General features: G+C 42.3%; 1 protein-coding gene across 1 annotated transcript in view; it reads right to left on the bottom strand.

Moving 5' to 3' along the window:
- Positions 1-25,549, bottom strand: part of SMC2 (structural maintenance of chromosomes 2) — a 348,380-nt gene that overhangs the window by 269,676 nt on the left and 53,155 nt on the right. Inside the window, exons 2-4 of the mRNA XM_069238504.1 lie at positions 23,011-23,216; positions 15,914-16,063; positions 15,425-15,547 (exon numbers count right to left, since the gene is read on the bottom strand). Of these exons, the coding sequence (XP_069094605.1) occupies positions 15,425-15,547; positions 15,914-16,063; positions 23,011-23,178 (441 nt within the window). The 5' untranslated portion in view covers positions 23,179-23,216. The remainder of the gene's footprint in view (positions 1-15,424; positions 15,548-15,913; positions 16,064-23,010; positions 23,217-25,549) is intronic.

Below are 25,549 nucleotides of genomic sequence, written 5' to 3'. Positions count from 1 at the left end.
ATCAGATGTGAAGTGCTGAAGGCCATTTAGCAATTTCCTCCCGTCAATGTCAGTCTCGGAGTACATCAGGTTAAAGGGGACTCCAGACGAAATCCAAATGGACACCCTTCTGGCATAAGAGGAATATGTAGAGTAAAGCTGTCTTGTCATTTCTTAGATAATTTGTGCCCCTCTGGATCTGTCAGGTGTGTTTCTTCCAGGCAAGTAAAGTCAACTTTGTGATGCCGCAAGTAGGAAAGTACCCTGGACTGTTTGGTATAACTGCCCAGACCTCTAATGTTCCAAGTCAATATGTTGAATGTCATGACAGATCGGGCAGATAGATCAGTCCCTGCCAACCAGACAGGGTAAGTCTACGGGTTTCCCCTCACAGTCATTCGTCATGGACTCAGGCCGGGGAGCTCGGGTGAGCGGGTTTTGGTAGTTGGGTGCTCGAGCATCAAGAAACCCACGGATCTCGATTGGATCTGAAGGGGACAAAAACATGGCAGCTGTCCCACTTTTGTGCTGGTCTCTGCGATAAGGACGTCCTTCAATTAGCGGCGTTGGAGTCCAGATTTGGCTCAAATAAACGTTGGTTGTTGCAAGGGATCCAGTGTACCGGGTATTGGTGCAGGATGGCTCCCTTAGGTCCTGTGGTCTTCTCACTTGGTAGGGAGATGGGTCGGTCCTTCTGGAGCACGGTGACCTCCTCCTGGGCGGCTGCTGCTTCAGTGGTGAGCAGAATAGTAAGTGGAAATATATGGTAGGGTGCCTGCAGGAAAGTGACTCATCCACTTCAAGCGATATGCTGAAGGCTTGGTTAAGTGCTGGAGGCCCTTCAAAGCTTTTGGAGGATGCACAGCTGCACGACGAGTCAGATTGTCGGGACAGGAGCAAGTAAGCTGGAATGGTCTTGCACCAAAGTCCACCAGCAGTCCTCAGTTCTTACTTCTTAGGCTGTTCTTGGTCCTTCATATCTTTTTGTCAGACAAATCTGTTCTAGTGTCAGGGGGTTGCAGAAATACATACTCAATTTCGGGGCATTTAGGAGTGTATTGGATAGTAGCCAATGGGCTATTTATCCCTGGGTTAACTGCCCCCTACATCACTACTTCCTGTGCGGAGTGGGCATAACCTGGTCTCAAAATTTCTATTTCCACCAAAAACAAGATGGAGGAACTTTTTCTTAGTGGAGCACATTTGGCAGCCCACCTTATGGGTGTGGCTAACCTCATAGTGGAATACACCTACTGCATAACAAATTTTCCGCCTGTCCTGGTCCCAGGACTGGGGGAAGCCGGAGTCACATATCAAAGGCGGCAGGGACTTTGAAGCCCCTACATTGGTATGCAAATTCACTAGCCATCCTGATGATAATGCCTTCTTCTTGAGCAGGCATTGTTTCTGGCCTCAGAGCCCAGGCTCTCATCTACAGGAGGTCAGATACAAGTCTGTGGTGGCAAACTGGTCGATAGTAGTCAGCCAGCATACTAGAGGACTAGTAGGCCTCCAGGTGCATGTCATACTAAATCCAAGATCGGAATCACTATGGCTTTATTAAGACAAGATTTTTGATACAAAACACTATGGGTTTCAGTGGAGCCATCATGTAACTGGGTAACTCGTGTTGACTGCTGCCCAGTACATACCTTAAGATGGATTCCGGGTTCACTTGCAATGTCTAATTATACTAGACATTACAGTGACATATCTGCTCATGCAAATATGTCCTCACATCAAATACAATGCACCCTGCATTAGGGATGTAAGGCCTGCTTTAGGGGTGACTTACATATATTAGATGCAGTGACTTGGGCATGGCACACTGAGTGTGCCACGTCGTGTTTTCAGTCATGGCTTGCACCACGACACAGTCTGCAATGGCATGTTGTGTGCAACTTTTAGGGGTGATCCCTTAGGATGGAACAATCCATGCTGCAGCCCTTAAGGACATCTCTAGTACCCAGACCTTGGTACTAGGAGTACCATTCATAAGGGATTTACAGAGGTACCAGACGAGGTGCCAATGGAACACAGTTAAACCTTTTACCTTGTTTTAGGGAGGGAGCACTGGTACTGGGGACTTGTTTAGCATGTACCCAGTGCACCTCAGTTGAGAAACCTCAGTAACAGTGGCAAAAGGTGGGGAGGAGGTGGGGCAATTGTAGCCCCACCCCACTCTCCCAAAACATCACCAGAGAATGCATATAAAAAAAAAAAATAACGGCAACCATAGGACATGCTTAGGGGCATGAAGACTACCACAGCCTGCGACCAGTCCACCTCCCATCCAGCCATAGTCTATGACGAGCACCCCTCCTGTGGATCACTTCTGCAATCAAAGAGCGCACAATCCTGGCCCACCACCAGCAACCACAATCTCCTTTTGTTCTGTCGCTGTGTTCTGCGACCCAGTCTGGACCCGGTCTGGATCCAGTGGGACAGGAGCCAGATTGTGCTGCCTTCACTTCCAGTGATGCAACCCCCACAGCATCCACTGTCTCCAGCCATTCAAATACTCCATGGGGGTTGTGAATAAGTGTGCCCTGCTGGCATACTGCAGAGAGAGTTTGTCAGGAAACAAGAGCATGTATTACATGCCCAGCGTGCAAAGCTTTTGTGTCACCAGCACAAACGTGCACCATTGGTGCTGTACTTTTTGGGTGGAGTCAGGGAAATTAGAACCGCAATGCCTTTACGTAGGAGACCAGAGAGTTCCTGTGAGCACCATAGTATAATGTCTCAGTCGAACAGTATTTTTTCAAATGATGGCTTGCAGGGGTGTGAATGCCCTATGTGCCCTCTAGACAAAGAAAAAGGAAGAAAGACCTGTAGGAACGAGGGTATCCCAGATCCACTGCTCCAGGAAAAGTTTCAGATAGCAGCCCTCCACCTGCTTCGTCAGACCAAAAAAAGCACAAGTAGCTCCTCCTCGCCGAGCCCTCAACATCCTCTACCCAGGCGTCAAATTTATCCACCAAAGTGGACAAAGTGCGGACCGTAATCTGTAGATCAGCCACTTCCTGCTGCATTCTATTCACTGCTCCCTTCATTTTTGTGGCACGCTCATTGACCTTACAGTGATTGGTGCAAAGTAGGTGAACCTCGATAGAGATTGCATCCATTTTTCAATGGCTGCCAGGATTTGTGCCCCAGAGGCGGCTTCCCAGAGGCCAATTGCACATATGTCGCAGGGGTTTCTGCAAACTAATCCTCCTTGGCTTGCTGCGCAGCCCGTTACTTTGTCTTTTCCCATGATTCTGCCTCATACCTTAGTCTACTCTAGGCAGCAAGGAGATGTAGACTAGAGGAGTGTCACCCTGAGTCTCAACAATGGAGAAGGAGAAAAAAGGTCCCCGGAATCAAAAGGATTGGCAGACTGCAGGCAGACATCCAGGCTGCACAGGAAGGAACCTCAGTGCAACTCCACACTCCGAAAGGAGGAGGTATAGGAATTGCCACAGGCCCCCGCAGACCTTCCTCAGACTCCAGACCAGGGCCACACAGTTAGCCTGTAAGTGCTCAGCCTCTGACCGAGAATGCAAATTAGAAGCCCCTCACCCCACAGGGGCTCCATAAACCTTGGCTCCACAATGGTCTGTGTAGGGCTCTTTACCTGGTCACCCTCAGGCTGAGCCTTGGCCTGTGGAAAGTCTGCAGGGACCCCTCTCCTGGCAGCAGTCCATGCTTCAGAGCCCCCGAGCCTGGCCAACTTCACCCCGGCTGGGAGCACTTCAGCCTGTGGCCCCAGTCCTCCACCCCAACCCCCTCCCTCCCAGGGGGAGGAAAATGAGGAGCCAGCTTCCCGGCTCGCTGGGCCGGTCATTCGTCTGGCCAGTCAGGCAGCCCAAGCCTCCAGCTCAGCTCCACAGCTCTCCGAGACACAGCTCAGGCCGCGCAGCTCCCGTCAGTCATCGGCACAGTTATTCAATCCCACCGCCGCCCTGAGCCACTCGGAGAAGACCACAGCCAGGGCAGTGCAATTGCAGATGAGTCAGGATGTGGAAAATGGCATCCATACCACCCAGGAAAATGGCAGGGAATTCAGCCATGTTGCTCAGGCACACATCAGTTTACACAAGACACCAAAGAGGTTAAAATAAATGGGAAAACACATGTACAGAAAGATTTCACAAATTGTAATTCGAAAAATGTTATTTATTGCATTATGTGTCCATGTGAGAAAGCATATATTGGACAGACTTCACAAGTAGTCAAAACCAGAATTCTCCAACATCGGTCGAGAATCAAGTGTGGAGTCAAGGGAGCCCCTCTTGTGGAACACTTCCAAGAATGGTTGCATACAGCGGAAGATATCAGGTGGACAGTTCTACTGACAATACAACCCAACGGAGCATTGACAACTAAGAACCTTCTACGAATGGAAGCAAGATTGATAGAAAAATTTCAAACTGCAAAAACAGGACTTAATGATGCTGATGAAATATGGGCTCTAATTAAGTAAAAATGGTAACTATTGCCAGAAATTCATAAATTATGTTGGGGTTACTGCTTTATTAAAGAATGCGCAAATTGAGATATGTGATATCAGAGATATAAGCAGATCAATGGGCATACAGTTTAGTGTTTGCCGAGACAATTGGTTTAAATTTATGTTAGGCAGCTAGTTTGAAGAAGGATGAAATGCTCGTGTTTGACTAGAACATAAAAAGAGCAGTGTTAATCATATAAGTCCCCAATAATAGACCAGCTCAGACAACTTGGCAAATTCAGTCAATTATGACAAAATGAAACGTTTGAACAGCCATATAGATAGTAAAGCAGTTTCTCCACCTCATATCACTAAAAGATGCATTTTAGTTACCTTCTGGTAGTTATAATCATTAGAAGATTTACGAGTTTAATAGTGTTAAGATGGCCGCCGGGATTTAGTTGTTTGTTAAGAAGGGTTAGAGTTCCCACAATTCTATGGGGTCGCCAAGGCAACCAGACAGTAAACGGAAAGACGCCAGTTAAGGACACGAGCAGCCGGCCGCCGAGTAGCGAGTGCTGCACGGAACACGGCTTCAAAATTGCACGTGTTCCTAAATGCGAGCGTTCCCAATTTAGACGCCGGTCACGGTAAGCCGAAAGTCTTACAAATGAAGTGGCTCTGATTTCGGTGACAGTTTTGAAATATAGCCATAGAAAATATATACTGACTAGACCACTCGTTTTTTCGCTAGAGAAAGGCGACTAGAAGCATCTTCAGTCGGCTCTTAACAGGAATTGATTTTAAACAAGTTCGGTTCCCCAGATGTGGGCAACAAGAACTAAGGTAAATATGTGTTATATTTCATTGTGCAAACTAAGTAGAGATATATTTGAAATATAGAAATTATCCAGCAGAGATAATGTTAATAATTAGGGCTCTAGAATGTTTTCCAAAAAAAAATTTTCTGCAGTTAAGCCATTTAATTGACTCTCTGGGTGTAGTAGGACACACTACAAATACCTGGGCACTATCGATTTTAGATAGATCTTAAATAAGTTTTTAACACAAAATAAAAACATTTTGTAGATGTGATGTATATATGTATGATACACTTTTGGTGATTGGGTTATAAATGACATGTGGTAGGCACATTTGTAAGAATTCTTTTTGGTTTTCTTTTTTTAGAATTCCTTCTGCCCTTTTCCAGTCCTGATGAGGCCTTAAATTGAAAGGCCGAAACGCGTTGACTTTATAGAGTGCAAGAGCACTGGGTTTATTAAATACTTGATGAGAATATAAAGAGTGTAGGTACACTAGAATACACTAGTGTGAAAGCAATATTTAACACTAGATTAGTAAGTGTACGCAGAAGCCCAGTACCTTAGCATGCAGAAGTGGATTACATGTGAAATGTTAATGGTGACCACTATTTAAATGTATAGGGCTCATGTTTGTGTTTCTGTCCTCCTGTAATATCATTAATTGTGATTGTATAAGTCCTGTGTTTGTGTAGGTCGATTGTTATACCTAGTAAAGTACAATTTGTTATGTGTTTTCAGTCACTGTATTGTATACAAGCCTTTTCATTTTTCTAATTTCCCTATCGTTTTTTGACTATTATAATTGGTTTTGAAATAATTCTGAGTAAGAAATAAACTCAATAGTAACAGAATTCAAGACTGTGCTTATAACTTAGGTTAAATCTGTCTCTACCCGCCAATGCTTGTTTTGTTGATGCTTTATTTACCCTAGGCTGGGTTGAGTTAAAGGGTTCCCCCTTTTTGCTAATTGTTCTATGGTACACCTAGTTAGGTGTGAGGGAAAACAGTGAGTAATTCACACAACTCCATGATTTGGAGGAGAAGTTAGTTATAATTGTTGGTCAAAAAAGGACGAAATTAGTGAGGTGATATGACCTAGAGAATAAATCAAACATTGAAGTGTGTCCTCTATATTCTAGATATAGATAATGTCAGACCATCAAACAGTCAGCTACACAGACGAACAAATATCGAAACTTTTGGAATTACCTTCTCTCTTAAGTGGGGAATCGCCACCGAGTGAGACCCCCAAATTGGATAAAATAGAGAGATTGAAGCAGCTTAAAAAGAAAAACACTAGAACCCAATTACATGCACAGGTACTACTTGAACATCTAAAAAATAACACAATCCCATATGGGTTACAAGTAAAAAATATTCCTGTAATCTTCACAAGCGACCCTAAATATTTGACACAATTCAGCGGGGTGGGCACTAAGTGTTCCCGTGATTGGCTAGCACTATCAGTTGAAACAGCGTTAAGGATCAGTGAATGTGAACTAAAAGAAATTGCCACCCTTGAACAAGAAATATCAACAGATGAGTCGATACAAAATGTCCAGCAATTGTTGGATACAGTTAATAAAATCATAACAGATTTCAAAACTAACACGATTAGCCAAAAAACAACTAAACTAGCTCGAGATATAAAGAATTTTGACATCTTACATACTTACCCTTACTTAAGAGAAGATTTCTACAAAAACAATAATCCAAATAACCTCAATTTGCTATCCCAAACAAGATCGCGGAAAAAATTCATCACTTTCTCAGATACATCCTCTGAATCCGAACCAGATATACAAGGGACTTATCCAGTGCCACAACCTTTTTTAGGCAGAGGTACTCGGAGAGGTTCAAGAGGAGGGGGAGGCAATTTCAGGGGCCAATTTCAAGATCACAATTTTTTCCGAACCAGAAGGAGGGCATACAGACGACAATAATGGAATCTAACAATTTAATTCCCATTTACAACTTATCAACACATCCTTTAACAGAAATTGAAAAACAGGTGTTAAGTAAAGGCTTATCCTTTGTCCCAATCAGAAGTCCAGATCCAGTGGAAAGCAAAACAGAAGTATTAAAATTTCTTCGTAAAGTCAGATTGAGAGCTTTCTTTAATGCATTTCCAATGCAAGATAGTACAGAGGACAGTGGCCTCAGACCTCGATCAAGTTTCTTACCAGATAAAAATGATCTACCAGAAGAAATCAGAATATTTGAAAATCTAGTTTTGAAAGAACTAGATGACCTCAATTCCCCCAAAAAAATTTTTAATGACAATTGTTCTAAAATAGAGAAAGAAGCTATCCAAAAATTGGCTAATAACCAAGAAATCATTATAAAACCGGCTGATAAAGGTGGTGGGATTGTGATTTGGGGGCAAGAACATTACAACTCAGAAGCCATGCGCCAATTGAGTAATTTACACCATTATCGTGTAATACAAAGAGATATACCTAAACAGGTCAAGAACATAATTGAAACGCTTACTGCAAGAGCAAAAGAACAGGGTTGGATAAGTACAAAAGAACATGATTTTTTAAATCAGTCCGATGAAAGAATTCCCTGTTTTTATATTTTACCCAAAATACATAAAAATTTAGAACACCCACCGGGCAGACCAATAGTATCAGCCTGTGGATCTATTTTAGAACCTCTTGCCCAATTTGTTGATGTATTCATAAAACCAGCTGTAACTAAAACATCGGCTTATATAAGAGACTCCATGGATATTATCAACAAGCTGGAGGATTTAACATATGATAAAAATAACCAGTTTCTGGTGACTTTTGATATTGAATCGTTATATACGAATATTCCCCAAGATGAAGCAATTGAAGTTATTCGACATACTTTGAACAACAATAGTCAATTGCATACCCCTCCGACAGAATTTTTAGTTGAATTGGCCACATTGTGTTTGAAACATAACTTTTTCAAATATGATGATCAACTATATCGCCAAGTTAAAGGTGTGGCAATGGGCTGCAGTTTTGCCCCAGAGGTCGCAAACTTGGTAATGGATTTTTTCGAACAAAAATGGGTTTACCCACAAACTAACCCATTCAGAAAGCATATTAATCACTGGTTCCGCTATATTGATGACATTCTGATTATTTGGCAAGGGCCAGAAGAGACTTTAGATGCATTCCATGAATGGCTAAACCATCGCACAGTGGATTTCACTTTCACTATGAATAAGGATAAAGAAAAAATCAATTTCCTTGACCTATGGTTATGGAATAATGATGGCAATCCAGCCGTCAAGCTATATAAAAAACCTACTGATCGTAACACTCTCCTGCATTTCTCAAGTGGACATCCACGCTCACTTAAACAAAACCTACCTTTTGGACAATTCCTAAGGATCAGGAGAAATTGTACAGAAAAAACTGATTACTTGGAGAATGCAGATGAATTGATTAAGAAACTTACCGATAGGGGATACCCCAGGAAATTAGTTAAAAATGCAGCTAAAAGAGCTTGGTTTATACCGAGAGAAACATTGCTGGTCCCTAAAGAGAAATCAAAAAAGCTCCCGCTTACATGTGTGATCACATTTAGCCCTAAGGCAAATAAAATACGATCAATCATTGAACGTAATTGGAAAATCATTGGTGACTTGCGCATAGATCAACCACTGGTCTCATTCAAAAAGGCACGCAGCTTAAGAGAGCAATGGGTCAAGGCAGAACAGCCTCAAACTGATAGAAAGAAAGATCTAAGGACGCTTTTACAACTGCCAGCGGTCCAAGGGCATTATAAATGTGGAAAATGTGTGGCTTGCCAGTTTACACAAGACACCAAAGAGGTTAAAATAAATGGGAAAACACATGTACAGAAAGATTTCACAAATTGTAATTCGAAAAATGTTATTTATTGCATTATGTGTCCATGTGAGAAAGCATATATTGGACAGACTTCACAAGTAGTCAAAACCAGAATTCTCCAACATCGGTCGAGAATCAAGTGTGGAGTCAAGGGAGCCCCTCTTGTGGAACACTTCCAAGAATGGTTGCATACAGCGGAAGATATCAGGTGGACAGTTCTACTGACAATACAACCCAACGGAGCATTGACAACTAAGAACCTTCTACGAATGGAAGCAAGATTGATAGAAAAATTTCAAACTGCAAAAACAGGACTTAATGATGCTGATGAAATATGGGCTCTAATTAAGTAAAAATGGTAACTATTGCCAGAAATTCATAAATTATGTTGGGGTTACTGCTTTATTAAAGAATGCGCAAATTGAGATATGTGATATCAGAGATATAAGCAGATCAATGGGCATACAGTTTAGTGTTTGCCGAGACAATTGGTTTAAATTTATGCTAGGCAGCTAGTTTGAAGAAGGATGAAATGCTCGTGTTTGACTAGAACATAAAAAGAGCAGTGTTAATCATATAAGTCCCCAATAATAGACCAGCTCAGACAACTTGGCAAATTCAGTCAATTATGACAAAATGAAACGTTTGAACAGCCATATAGATAGTAAAGCAGTTTCTCCACCTCATATCACTAAAAGATGCATTTTAGTTACCTTCTGGTAGTTATAATCATTAGAAGATTTACGAGTTTAATAGTGTTAAGATGGCCGCCGGGATTTAGTTGTTTGTTAAGAAGGGTTAGAGTTCCCACAATTCTATGGGGTCGCCAAGGCAACCAGACAGTAAACGGAAAGACGCCAGTTAAGGACACGAGCAGCCGGCCGCCGAGTAGCGAGTGCTGCACGGAACACGGCTTCAAAATTGCACGTGTTCCTAAATGCGAGCGTTCCCAATTTAGACGCCGGTCACGGTAAGCCGAAAGTCTTACAAATGAAGTGGCTCTGATTTCGGTGACAGTTTTGAAATATAGCCATAGAAAATATATACTGACTAGACCACTCGTTTTTTCGCTAGAGAAAGGCGACTAGAAGCATCTTCAGTCGGCTCTTAACAGGAATTGATTTTAAACAAGTTCGGTTCCCCAGATGTGGGCAACAAGAACTAAGGTAAATATGTGTTATATTTCATTGTGCAAACTAAGTAGAGATATATTTGAAATATAGAAATTATCCAGCAGAGATAATGTTAATAATTAGGGCTCTAGAATGTTTTCCAAAAAAATTTTTTCTGCAGTTAAGCCATTTAATTGACTCTCTGGGTGTAGTAGGACACACTACAAATACCTGGGCACTATCGATTTTAGATAGATCTTAAATAAGTTTTTAACACAAAATAAAAACATTTTGTAGATGTGATGTATATATGTATGATACACTTTTGGTGATTGGGTTATAAATGACATGTGGTAGGCACATTTGTAAGAATTCTTTTTGGTTTTCTTTTTTTAGAATTCCTTCTGCCCTTTTCCAGTCCTGATGAGGCCTTAAATTGAAAGGCCGAAACGCGTTGACTTTATAGAGTGCAAGAGCACTGGGTTTATTAAATACTTGATGAGAATATAAAGAGTGTAGGTACACTAGAATACACTAGTGTGAAAGCAATATTTAACACTAGATTAGTAAGTGTACGCAGAAGCCCAGTACCTTAGCATGCAGAAGTGGATTACATGTGAAATGTTAATGGTGACCACTATTTAAATGTATAGGGCTCATGTTTGTGTTTCTGTCCTCCTGTAATATCATTAATTGTGATTGTATAAGTCCTGTGTTTGTGTAGGTCGATTGTTATACCTAGTAAAGTACAATTTGTTATGTGTTTTCAGTCACTGTATTGTATACAAGCCTTTTCATTTTTCTAATTTCCCTATCGTTTTTTGACTATTATAATTGGTTTTGAAATAATTCTGAGTAAGAAATAAACTCAATAGTAACAGAATTCAAGACTGTGCTTATAACTTAGGTTAAATCTGTCTCTACCCGCCAATGCTTGTTTTGTTGAGGCACACATCAGTGGCAGGTCCCTGACCCTGAAGTATATGTCAAATTGGCTGTGCCCGATTGGAAATGGCTAACTTGCCTGTAAGTCCCTAATGGGGTACGTAAGAGGGGTACCCCAGGATTTGCAGCGCTGGTTTTGTCACCCTGGAGGTCCTGAGAGTAAAATGAGTCACCCAGTGCGCCACTGCAGATTGTCAAAGCAGTGGTGCAATGCTAGTCCGACTCTGCCATTGAAAGCAATAGAAAGCCACTATTTAATTTGTAAATCTGTGTTTGTCACCACTCTGGCAAGACTACGGAGTACCAAGGCAGGATGCAACATGCAACACAGCAGGGCATGTAGTTTGCATGTCCTTACAGTAAACATGCAAACACACTGTTTTTACTGAGGAAAGACTTGGTTGCCAAATTGGCCAGTACAGGATTAAACGCTGATCCCTCAACTGTGCTAACTCCTGACCGATGCAATCTGTGTGTGCACTGCAAGGTATCAAATAACTTGTTACATTAAGCCAGACTTGTATCTCAAGTCGAAATTAAGTTAACTCTTTGCTGTGTGCAGCTTTTACAAGGCTGCTACCTTGTTGTTTTAAACAACACATGGAGCCTGTTCAACGAAACGGCATTCTGTGCTCCTGGAGAAACTTGCCAATCTCTCTCAGGAAGGAGAATAAGGGATTGCAGGCAGGAAGGAGCTACCTCCTTCCTGCAGGAAGCAACTTGGGTGTAAGCAACAAAAGACAGGCTTTAAAGGAGAAGCCCCTAGGGGAAAGGGCTGACCCATTGTTTAGGCAGACAGGCTGGCATAGGGTGCAGAGGAGAAACCAGTTGCCAAACAGGTTTCCGCAGGGGTGTGTAGCTCTCAGGAAGCCACACCCTAGGTAAGGCCTAGGGATGTCTGAACACAGTGGGGTCTCTTCACCTTGGGAGTGTGCAAAATGGTGCATCCTGGGATAGCTTGATGACAGAGGAAATGTTCACTAGGTGAGAGGGAACCTGGTAGTCCATTGGCTCCCAATGGCATCCTGTCCTGGGACATTTTAAAAGCATAAAAGGGGCACCTCTTGCACCCTGATGTCACAGCTCTACCAACTGAATGACTCAAGGAGGACCGCCCTGCTGCATCGAGGGACCAACAAGGAGAGGCAGCACCGCAGAAGACAGCACCTGCTGCACATTAAAGCTAGTGAAGGAAGGGAATGTGCCACCATGTCCTGCTCAAGGGAGAAGCAGTCTCCAGAGCGAAGCAAAGAGACTCCATGAGTCAGCTGACTGGCGTCCTGTTTGCAGCATAGGGAGGCAACAGCTAAAGAAGCCTACTGGGGCAAGTTGGTATCCTAGTCTTCCAGCCACTACCACTACTGTGCTGCACTAAGGACCAAGGCTCAACGTACAGAGTTGCACCTGAGTTCTTTGAGTCTGGGAGTTCTGCCAAGGAGCTGCTGGGACCCTCAGAAGGTAATTTAGTGACACAGGAAGGATTTGCCTGTGACCGCAACACCAGGAGACTGGTAAGCCAATGTCATCTGGACTATTGCCTGACTAAAGAGGACTTCGTGGGACATCAACCAGGACTCCCTCAACATCTTTGTGGACTGAGGAATCCCCGCAGAAGACTCCCATCAACTGTCGCATCCACAGCATCCTTGGAGCATCTTCAGCATCCTTCATCCCTTGCATCAGGACCACTCCATAGGAATCCACTGCAAAGCAATTAAAGTAACTGGAACTGCTCAAAGACTGCTTCTTTTGTGGAGGTAACTTTCTAAGGACCTTGCTGGTCCCCTTGGCTAGCTCCCTGGTGGAGTTGATCGCCTCAAGTACTTATACCCGACCACATAGAAACTTTCTCAAGGAAAACTCGCTAAGTGTCAAAGTGTGAAATTTGTTAAATTTGTCAAGGCATTGGATAGCTTTTCTTTCCATGGTTTTTCAATACCTCTGTTACCTTTTTCTGAGCTTGGAAAGTAGAGGTGTGCGCCATTTGCCTTGCCCAAACCTCTTCGGTTTACAGTAGACTGAGCCAATAGGTTACCATTAAACATAAAAGGCTTACCATTTCATAGCCCGATATCAGACTTCCAAAGTTTTGGGCACTGAAGGTACAGAGTGTGAATCGGTCCATGTGGAAGGTCATTCCAAACCAACATAATGCTCTGGCTGCACGAATTTGGTAGTTTATAAAGACTACTTTCAACAACCAAAACATTTACATGAATTTTATCACCATTTTGGTTCCACGGTTCACATGAACCGGATTGCTGATCAGCAAATGTTAAAGATGTGTGAAGAACCTAAAGATGTAGCTGGCATGACAGGGAAAGACAAATTGTAATCAGATGAAAATTTAAAATCACAGGTCAGCAGATCGGAACATAGGATTAAATAAAAAATAAAATAAAGACTGGACTTGTAAGTAGTAACGGAAACAACAATGCTGCCAAGGAGCTTTCTTGGACTGAAAGGAAATGCAATAGAGTCAATGGGCTTCATCAATGAGGTGGATCAGAAACACCTTGTCTCCTGCCAAAAGAGGGGGTTTAGAATTGGACCAGCCATTTGCTGCTAGCAGTAGGCCTGTGGGGTGTTGCGTCTCAAAGGCGGTAAGAACTTTGAAGCTCACTGCCCGGGCAGTGCACATTCCTGAGGGAGTGAGTGTTAGCACCTCCACCCAGGAAGGGCTTGGTTCTGCAACCCAGAGAAAAGGATCACTCACCCCAAGGTTGTAGATTGGTTGTCTGGCGGTGGCAGGCTGTATAGGACCAGTCGACAACCATGCCAGGGTAGTTAGCTTTAGCAAGGGGCACCTCCAAGGTGACCCCTGGGCATATTTAGTAATAAATCCGATACTGGTACCAGTTTGGATTTATCATTCTGAGGCAGTGTGCCATGTTGAGTTTGTGTTTTTGGTTTGGCCCAGAGTACTCCGCCTACAATGGTATGAGTGGGTGTGTCTGGGTGCATAGTCTTAGAGGGTGACACAATCAGTGCTGCTGCTCTCAGGGGCCTACCCTTGGTAACCCATGCCCTGGGCACATAAGTACCTTTTACTAGGGGATCATAGGGCAGATAAAGGGGTCTCCAATTGTGCCAATGCATCACAACAGTTTTAGGGAAAGAGCTCTGACCCAGGGAACCTGGTTAGCAAGAGACCTGGGCATTAACAATTTCTAGGCTACATCATGCACCAGGCAAAAAGTGGGGGTGGGGGCTAACCATGTAAGAAGAGGCCCTGTCTCACAGACAGTTGTAGAGGACTAGAGTAAATTAAAAAGAAAAAGCTCATGGAGAAAGGGAATCCTAGAAGAGGGATGAAGTAAGCGAGAAGAGTGCAGTGCTTTACCACATCAGCAAGCAAAGTAACAGTCAACGAAGGAGGGTCTGTAAGATTTCTCACCGTAAAAGGGAAATAATGGATCTAGATGATTCAGGGGAAAAATACTTAAGGACACTTCCAACATGAAGGCATTTGTTCACCAGCACTGATCTGATATCCAAGGAAAGTAATTCATTGGGGAAAAATCTGAGAAAACAGCTAGCGGATAAAAAGTCTAACAAGTTTCTTTTTGTCATTTTTATCTCTATCGTATTACGTAGAACCTACTTAGCCACAAACACTGTAATCATACCTCTCCATTTTGCATCCTGGAGACAGGTAGCTATAAAAGCAAAACACCACCTTCCAGAATCCTTGCATTATCAAAGTGTTAGACAACCTATGTGATAAACGTCTCCCTCTTTGAGTTCATTTTAAGAAACACAGAGTGAAGACTGTAGACTACAGCATTCTCCCACAAAACATGTCGTAGAGCAAAGAAAAAAGGCTTCAGAACATAAATAAGGGGAGAAAACCCTTGTCAGCTATTGCTTAAATTCTGGATTTGGAAAGCAGGTTAAGGTCCTCCAGGTTCCTGTGGTACGCAATCGGAGAATCCCCCTGAAAAATCCCAACTTATCCCCAGCCTCATACCTTATTCATACACTCAATTAAACAATTACTTTTAAGCCCAGGAAACAAGTTATTAGTTATTCATAATAAAAACAGTTTCAGAAGACTGTTGCTATCACATTTTAACTTCCCATATAAAGGGATCAATTGTTCTGCAGCCGCCGAACCCACACATTATACATGTAATACTAAACTAAGATTCACACATTAAACACTCACTGTAATCATTATGAGGTCTTAGACACCTAGACTGCAGTCATAGCACTAATAGAATGTACTGTCATTTCAACTTGTGACAGGCCTTTGCAACCTAAGCAAATCTATCACGTTGAATGTTGATGCCTTACCTGCATAATAAGGAAATGAGGATTATTCACATTGAGTCCAACTGAACAGAAGAGATCTTGCACTCGTGTATTGTTAGCATTAACACCATTAATCAAATATTTGTTCCTACCACCAATGACCACCTACAGAAAAAAAATAGGAAAAAGTTGATCACTCTAATATGTTGGGAAAAAGGGTGATTAATATGACATGGTGATTAATATGACAGGGTGCTGGAGAGCTCACATGCATTTATTGATCATACCAGAAGCACTTAAAAGTAAATGTTTAGATGGTACATATGGCAAGCATGATGCCTAGTATTAATTTTCAGCACAAAGGAACTTGGTTGATTGTCTTGAAGATGAAATGCTGAGTGTGTGAAGCCAGAACTCAAATAAGATGTACAAATTATAAACAGTAATCTTAATTAAGTGTGAAAACATTTACAAACTTAATCTTTGTAGGAAGTGTTCACTGATACCACATAAGCTAATATGAAATCTCACCTGTCTGGTAACAGTGATCTCATCATGGGCTTCAAAACCCAGGGGGCTCTGCTTCTTGTCGGCATTATCGAAGGTGATGGACACAGTGGCTTTGGTGATTCCAGCCTGGCCGTTTTTGTAAACCAGGTCCTGCAAATTGGAGGCTCGCACCTGCAAACCAAGGAAACAGAGAAAAATGTAAACTACACTGACAAGGTTACTATGAAGATTCCCCACTTGACTCCAAAAGACTCTAGAAGATATTGCACTCTAAGCAGCTAGTGTTACCAGGCTGTTCATGCTCTAACTATATAACTATATAACTTCAGCGGATTTGTCCGAAACAGATTTTTAACCACTGCAAAAAATACAAAAGCCAAATACTGAGAAATGGTTAAAGAAAACTGAAGATTATACACACACAAGTTCCAACAATAGACTGCATGAAAGTTGTAAACAACTAACCAATCAAAGTGAATAGATTGCATCACACCAACGTGAGCTATAAAAACAGCAAATTTATAAACAAGTTAAAAATTCCTAAGTTGTTTGTTTTTGATCTTGAATAGACCTATTCTTGCAGGTGAACCTAGACCAAGAGAATATAAAACCAAGCTACAAGAAACATCATAAACCAGTGCCCTGGATAATGAGCTCAAACGAGTAGAACATGAACTTGCCAATGCAACAATATAAAACGGCTGGAGATGAAAACTACATTAAATTACAGCTCATATAACCCTTGGTAGTTACTCCAGGAAAAGTAAATAGATACATGTAAAATGTGTTTCAGAAAGCACAATAATACAAAGGCATAGTACATGTTTTGTAAAGCGCCATCATGAAGACATCTTTGGCAGTTGCCAACTACGGATTAACCTCCTAGAGGCACTAGACTGAATCAGGAACTTTTAAATAAGTATCAGCGCCGCAGTGCTACAGTCTCCCAAATTCCCCCAATATAGTACAGGAGAGCCATAAAAAGCACCACCCCATATGCTGAGGTCAGTTCCAGTCCTTTCTCCCCATGCCGTCAAAGATGTAGATAAGACCAACACAATGAATGACGCCATCAGTGTACATCAAAATTAACTTAGGACATTATTAGCAATAAACTTCAAGACCACTCCCCAGAACAGGGAGGCTGATGGGCAGTGAAGAATCTACAGTTAGAACAAGTATTCACTTGAATGATAGTTACGATGGATACAGGCACCTGCTGATTCCTCATCTTTTGAATCAATATCAAAGTAATAACACAAGGTGATGGGTCCTAAAAGGGACAGAGTAAAAAGTCTGCACTAGTCAAAAAAACCTTCCTTGTTGACCTGAGAGTCAACCTAGTAGTGCCTTGTGAAGGTGTACACTGAAGCCCAAAGCAAGAATTTCCCTGGCCAATTCTGAACAAGCTTCCTTCACCCAGAAGGAATTTGCCCTCATACCCTTTTGTAGTTGGTTCACAACCATTGCATAGCACAATTTCATCCAGAGAATTCTTTAGCAAGAAACTGCCTTTACTTCCTTGCCCTTCTTATGACCCCCCCCCCCCCAAAGTCAAGAGACATCTTATCAGCCAAGCAGTGCTCCCTGGTTCTATGAACATAGATGTTCAGTGACTGTTTAGGTTCCCAGCAGTGCAGCAGCTCATTCAATTAAGAGAACTGAAAAGATGCCGGAAGGGTCTACACTTGTTCCTCAACAAATGGTCTCTCCACAAGAAGTCAGACCACAGTGGAAGAAAACGCAAGTCAATATGTCCCCCAGACGGCGACTGCCCCACAAACGTAATCTGTGCTGGGGAAACTGCCTTAACGGCGACTCCTGAACAACGAAGTCCTGGTTAACGAAAGCGGAACAACGCTTTCGTTAACCACGACTTTGTAATTTTGGTCCTTAACCACGCATGTGCTGAACAACGCACATGTGTGGTTAAGGCACAAACAAGGGAGTCGGCTGCGGAGGACAACGCAACGACTCAGGTAAGTGGGGTGGGGGTTTTAGTTTTAGGGGCGGGGTGGGGGTTTTAGGTTTAGGGCAGTTGGGGGGGGGGGGGGGTCGGGGTTTTAGATTTAGGGGCTGGGTGGTGGGGTCAGGGTATTTTTCGTTTTAGGGGCGGGGTCGGGTATTTTCTGTTTCAGGGGCGGGGGTGAGGGGTCAGGGTATTTTCTGTTTTAGGGGCAGGATTGGGGGTGGGAGGATCGGGGCTTTAGTTTTAGGGGCGGGGTCAGGGTATTTTCTGTTTTAGGGGTGGGGCGGGGTTTCGTTTTAGGGGTGGGGGTCGGGGTATTTTCCGTTTTAGGGGTGGGGACAGGGGGTCGGGTTTTAGTTTTAAGGGTGGGGGGTAGGGTATTTTCTGTTTTAGGGTGGGGTGGGGGGCTTGGAGTAGTTTTAGGGGTGGGGGTTGGGGTACTTTAGGTTTCAGGGATGGGTTGGGTGTTTTAGGTTTTGGGGGTAGGGTGGGGGTCAGTTTTAGGAGCGGGTGGGGGTTGGGGTTTTAGGGGTGGGTTGGGGGGTCAGGTAATTTTAGGGGCGGGGTGGGGGTTTAGAGGCAGGGTGGGGGGCTCAGTTGTTTTGGGGTGGGGGTTGGGGTTGTTTTAGGTTTTGGGGGTAGGGTGGGGGTCGCGGTAATTTTAGGGAGGTGGGGTAGTTTTAGGGGCAAGGGTGGCGGGTTGGTGTGGTTTATGGGGGGGTGGGTTGCGGTCATTTTTAGGGGTGGGGGCCAGGGGGGACGCATGCAGGAACAATGGATGCCTATCACTAATGCCTTTACAATGAAAAATCGATGTTAAGGCATTCGTGGTAAAGGCATTAGTGGTAACAAAGAGGTAGTTGTTCCGACCTCGTTGTTCCGGCAGGCGTCGTTCCGGCAGGCGTCGTTCCGGCATACATTCCTGTGCTGAACATGAGAAGTCAGAATGGGAAAAACCTCATTGGAACCTGAGGAAAAACGAAAGTAAACCTTTTTTAAGGCATTCGCCCACCTTTAGGTGCCATGCTTCATAATTGGGCACCTACTTACACCAGTCCAGAGTGTGCTGATGCGAGGTTTCTCTGAGACCCCCTCAAAAGTGAAGTAAAGGCATTCATTAGGACAGTCTATTCATCCTCCCCTGCTGATGTTCCCTGAATATGGGAAATAAGTAAATTAATGTAAAATTAATACCACCAGCCTTATGAGCCTTCAAATTGGTGCAAGTGGTTGAGCGTCCTGTATCATAAAGAACATAATATTGAAGGTGGTATGTAGACCAGGATAGTAATATTTGATCTGCTGGAAAGAGTAAGTTGCAAAAGGTGAGCACTTCAGTGAGATCACAGTGTATGAGGGTAGCTAAACAGCACACACATCCCTAATTAGGGAATCACATACATCTTTTGCCCGACTGTGTTTAGAAAAGCCTCCAAGCTGTGTAATCAGGCAAGACTACGGTCTTAGAGAAAAGCACGTCAGAACATTCACGGAAAAGACGACAATGGATCTATGTATATGGCAACAGTATCAAAAGTAGAGCAAACATTAGGGAAAACAACGTATATAGGTAGTCCTTGTGCCATCTGAAATACTCATGTCATGGACTTTGTACATATTAGGTATTTAACAAGGGTACATGTATAAAAGAATATACAAATCAGAGTAGCAGGGTATTTTCATGGTATTATTTCAGGTGAATATAGGTCATTATTCAACAGATTAGGATGTGAAACTAATAAAAACCCAGATGCACTAATTCCCATCCTCTCCTACCTTGAATCGTTGTGCCCCAGCTGAGCATGCTGCCTTGAAGATGCAATGCAGCAGGGAACACAGCAGATTCTTAAATGGAGGCTACCCGGTAAGAGGAATGTGCACGCCTCAAAATGTCATGGCGAAGCATGTGTAAAGAAGAACCAGGGCCTCGTTGGAACAGTAGTTCCTGCGAGGCAAGATATGCTGTGTAAGCATGTATCAATTCGGCAAATGTAAATGCACCACAAATGGAGGCTGAACACATCTTATTGGATGTCGCACATCATGTTCTCAGTCTTAACACTTATTGATATAAGACAAGGAACTGGAGGTGGGCAGGTTCTCTTAACGAGTCAGTGAAAATCATCCATGGAATGTCATTGAGTTCATTGACGCTGCTAATAACCTTTAAACCCAGATATGTTAACTTCACAAGAGAAAATTGGATCTAACTCCACAAGAGAAAACTGGATTTAACGGGTGGGTGGTTATAAAAGCTGAGTTTATCAATGACTCAATATAATGTCATCTTTGCTTGTCCCTGTTGTACAAAGTGATTGGTGATACTATTGGTGAAACGGTACACCCTATAATGCTCCTGTGTTCAGTGACTTTTGTGCATACTTTGCTGGTTGTTATGCCTATGTAAGGTAAATATCAAGGACAGATTATTATATAGAAAACCCCTTCACTATTACCAATGGTATGTTTTTGTAATTTCCAAGAGCTGCGGAGGCCCAAACTGATTTGAGTCTTGCAGTCAGTGAATCTGCAAACAGAACAGGGACAACTTGGAAAGGATCCCACAATCTTAAGTAAACCCCGTAGCAGTTGCAGTATGTGCAAAGATGTGTTCCTGGGAGAACTGTGCACCAGTAGGTCCAATACGTTTTGGTTCACTCTAAAGGCAAACCATGCTTTCTATGAAAACAAAGTCCCAGTGTTGAGTGTGTGCCAAAACTTATTGATCAGTTTATGTCATTTGAAAAACTAGAAGAGGCTGGCACATGTCAGTCTATCCACCAAAGTTTTACAATGGGTTTCAAAAAGGGTATCCCTATATTCTTGGCCTTTATTTTTGCAAGCTCTAGTGGAGAATTCTCCATTGTGCAGTCTGTAGGTCAGCATGTTTTATTAATGTTTCCATGTTGGAACAGTTTCTTTGAAGACACAGAAACTGGCCAACTGGGACACTATCTTTAAGTGCCTCAGGACAAACTGGAACAGGGAATTCATATCTTTGGGATTCCTATAAATCTCCAAAACTAAACGGCATCCTTCAGGGTAGAGTAAAAGGTCTAGGCAAAGGAGGCTCTGCTTGCTGTACTGGTGGCTAAATCAGAGAAGGAGGTTGAATATATTAAGCCAGGTAGCACAGAATAGTTTGTTCTTCTCGTCCCCTTGTCAGACATTCAAAATATCATCAATATATGGTTTCCATACTTTAATGTTGTTGCGGAAGGGAATAATAGATGCATAGGTGAAAAAGTCACCTCAAATTGGCATCTATAAATGCGCTATACTGGATGGTAAACGTAATGCGCCATTGATGTACCAGTGGCTCGAAGAAATACCTATTCCTCATAGTAAGGTTACCCCCAGTGGTTCGAAAATATACCTATTCCTCATAGCCAGGTCACCACAATCAACTAAAGTCTGATGGGAATCATATACTCAATAGTAGGAGGCATGTGACTGACTTTCAGTAGCTCTAAGAGGTTCTCCCTCAGGCAAACCGATATAAAGTAATTCCATGTCAAAGCCCACAAGGTTGTGAATACTCATTAAATCTAGAGTTTCCAGGAGGCAAAAAGTCTTAAGGCAGGTCAAATAAGATGGTTTCACAATAAATCTATTTAGCGTTTAGATATTATCTACCAAACCAACAATTTAAATTCAAGACCAGCGAGTAGTGAAATACAAATGCCTTACAAGCAAGGTTTCCGGGGTCTCATGTTGACAACATATTAAACAATGCAACAAACATTTGTTAGCAGTTAGACTGGGAGTTTTAAAAAATGCTGCCTTAACCTCTCACTTTCACAATGACAATACTCACGAAAAAGAAGTGTTGCAGCAGCACATGCTAATGAAGACAATGTTCCATCAAACTGTACCAAGGATGCAAGTTACTACTTGACAATAACCCAATGGGCCACATTCTTACAATTTTGATTTGGCAAGACCATTTTGAACACCTAAATTCTGTTAAGGGCAAAACCCTGGTTCACACAACAAGAATTGGCATGATTTTACTCTTGCTTGTCAAATTTTAAAATTATATAATTTCTGGACCCTCAAATTTAGCGAGATTGTTGGGTATTGTGAGAAATTTCTGGGGTAAGCTAACCTGCAAACAGGCCAACATCCACAAACTTGTAGGTTTATGGGGACACACTTACCTCTTGAGGAGTGTTTCCTATCATGAAAATGGAGACAATGTCACTACAGTGAATGTGTAAGTGGGTTTTCAGGATAAGGACGAAGTGTCAAAACTCCCTACTTAAGGGAGAAACAGGAAAGGGTTTTTCCATGAGGAAAATAGTTTATCAGTGTAGGTGGGAAAAAAGGTGTAAAGTGCAAATACTACTGGCATAACATATGCATTCAATATTTACCACCAAATAAAAATGTTGCATAAGCAAACGGTACTGGATATAAATTACACCATCTAAGACTACCACAGATTCCTAAAAATCACAAATTGCTCCATATGCAGGAACAATTTCCCGACTTTCAATGTTGCCCTTTTGAGAATGGCGTTAAGGGTGAGAGCAGAAAAATCCACATTGAAAGGAGAGAAGTCCAGCAGAATCAGTCTTCCTATTTCCCTGCCTGATGTAAAACCATAAAATCTAATCCCCAGAATGGTCTTTCTCGTGATTCAATTTAAAAAGCATTTAAACAACAGTGCCAAGGTGTTCTCAAGCCAAGCACCATAATTGACAAATTTAAATGTACCTCACCAGAGGACCAGGAGGCACCTATTCTTAAGTATAATAAAATGCTGAAAGTCAGTTAAGTTAAGAAATGCTTGGGAGATTCCTGCACAAAGCAAAACTCCTCTTAAACTTCGCAAAGTAAGTCACATGATTCATTGCAAAAAAATAACGAATCCATCATTCAATGAATAAGTGTTACTGGCATATTAATATATTTTTCAATGCCATTAAGTATGCTTACCACTGGAAGCAGATTGGGGAAGTTGTCTATTCATCAGTATGTTGTAACCTACGAATTTTTTATATGTCTGGGGTAAACAGCAAACAAATGTATTCTCCAATGTTATCAGGTGCTGGTATATTGAAGCTTCTATAGCCCACAATAAAACAAATCTCAGCTATTACCTCACAAATGCAGGACACCAAATTGCCAATAAAAGACTATGTACCTGGGTCAAGTTGGAGATTCCCAGAAGGAAACAGATAGAGTCAAGGATGTTTGACTTGCCACTCCCATTCAGGCCAGTGATGGCATTGAAGAGAGGGTCAAAGCCGTTGATCTCCGTTCTCTGTGCATATGACTTGAATCCGTCAATGATGATGGACTTGACATGCATGTTCGAACTGTTGTGCTGGCTTCGAACAAGCTGCTTACCTGGGCAAAGAAAGAAAGCACAAATTATGTAGATCACAAGTAAGATTTCTGGATGCCAAGCATCATGCAAGGATTCACAAAACCCCTTCTCTGTAGCTTTACATCACAACTCCATTTCGTGGTCTGCATCAACTAACAATCTGGTAATTTTGCACATTAACTGTTGATCACACCCTACATTTTGTTCTAGTTCCCAACCCCATAATGCAAACTGTGTGAAATAAGACTCTTGCTCTGATCCAACTTTAATAAAATAGTTTGGGGTCATTTTATTTTTAGCCTTAGTCGCACATTTCCACTTTTTCAGATACCTTATAAAAGTATACTAAAACATCCATAACCAGGGCTGTATCGCCCATTATAGTGTTGTAAAATCAGACTGAACATCCTTTACACTTCCCGCTACTATATGTTCCTCTGTATTACTGTGAATTTTGGATTGCCAACCAATTGGGTAAATGTGATAGGGAAACGCTGTCAAAATCTTCCTCTAATCAATAAGTATCCCGTCTTCGCTGCTAGTAGTGGTGACCCCATTTGGCCTAAAACGTTTATCAAGCCATGCTACCATCCAAAGAAAGGACATCAGCAATTGTATTAGATGAATCACCATTCTTCGATCTTTTAGCATCACTCTGTTGGAAAGAGTAACAGGGTCGATGCATAATAGTCCATTACATCAGCAAACACCTAGCTCAATATCCCACCACAGACCTTGTGTTACATCGTATGTTTAAGATTCTCAGTTTTTACTTTCTCAGATTAAATTAGTTTTGTACGATTTTTAGTAGACTCTGGAAATATTCCCAGGGGTATTGTCTTAGACAAGCAGAACTGTTTCAAAACCAGCATTAATAACTCACGTGCTTCTGTTCGGCCAACAACAAGCCCTAGCATGTGATTACATTACATCTCTCCATTTGTTTCTTCAGACACTCCTGGTTAATTTCTGCTAGCGCGGCCCAGACTACACTTCATCTGCCCTTCTACTGCAGGTGGAACAACAACCTCCCCACTCCCTACCATTAAGTACCCTATCCTGCAGGCTCTCAGCAGGGGAGAGTCCTCCACTTTGTAGCATCATTGGTCCTCGCTCAGTCACAACTTCTCTTTACAGCCGGCTAGCATTTTAGCAGCCTATCCACAAAAGACTGGATATAGCACAGTGTGTCAAGGAGCCACTCTGGCACAGTTTCTTCCCGTAATATCGTTTTAAAGCTCGACTGATTCAGGTAAAATGAAGTCAATAGCACTGGGGCCAGATAACACTACAAAACAATAAAACGTTTTGTCTATTGTACATTTACTAGCAAGACAAGCCTATAAGTCATGCACAGAATTTTGCCCCTTTACATTTTTTTAAGCCGAATAGTCACAGCCAATCTAGAAATGGGCGGCTTCTAGTATGAAGCTGAAACACAAACTTCTGCCTTTTGAACTAAGGTTGCCACAAATCTATTCTATAGGAAGCAGCTATGAAGCAGACCTGCCTTGTTGCCAAAGCTGCTTTACGTTTTTCAGCGGTCTCAAACAAGGCCTTTTATATTTGTAGACCCAGCTGCGCAGCTCGCACTGGCAACACTCAGTGATGATGAATTCCTCTATACCAGTGGGGTCTCTGACCTATTCTGTAAGAAGAGGTACTTATTTTCAATGAAAGTCCATCTGAGCTACTAATATTTTTAGACATGTAAGTTACCAAGTCGGAAATGACTACATTAGTGGCCTTCATATGCAGAGATTACCAACAGTGATTACTTCAGTGCATCAGGCAAGGTTGCTAGCAGTATTGTAAAAAATGCTTTGTCAATGTAGAATGCCTTGACATGGGTAATACACAAGCCATTGGTGCAATGCCTCTGGCATCAATTTAATATTAGTAATTAATCTCTCCAACACAGTCCGATTTTACTCACTTAAATTCAACAATTGTTCTCCACACATCAGCCTTTGATTCAAAAACATATGCTTTTCAATTTTTGGTGTACACAAATTAAACGAAACACAAACTTCAATCTAGGCTGAACACAGGCGAACCTTGAGAGCTACAAGTAGCTCACAAGCTACTCATTTGAGAAGGCTGCTCCACATTCTCATGTTGCCTGTTTCCATCTATCCATCTCTACCTCTATATGCCCCCATTAAAAAGTGACAAAATTAAGCAAAGAAGACATTTGTCATGTTCCACTATAAATTATATTACGCAGGATATAACCATCTGTGTTCTACATTTACTAGCAAAGAATGTGCCTACTTCATTCCCTCCATTAAAACTAAGGAGAGGAACAGCCATCATGTGTATAAACAATATCCACACTTGTGCTGCCTTTACT

The sequence above is a fragment of the Pleurodeles waltl genome, chromosome 1_2 (genome assembly GCF_031143425.1).
Source record: "Pleurodeles waltl isolate 20211129_DDA chromosome 1_2, aPleWal1.hap1.20221129, whole genome shotgun sequence".
In the NCBI taxonomy this organism is placed as follows: Eukaryota; Metazoa; Chordata; class Amphibia; order Caudata; family Salamandridae; genus Pleurodeles; species Pleurodeles waltl.
This window is presented reverse-complemented; position numbering and strand designations above follow the sequence as displayed.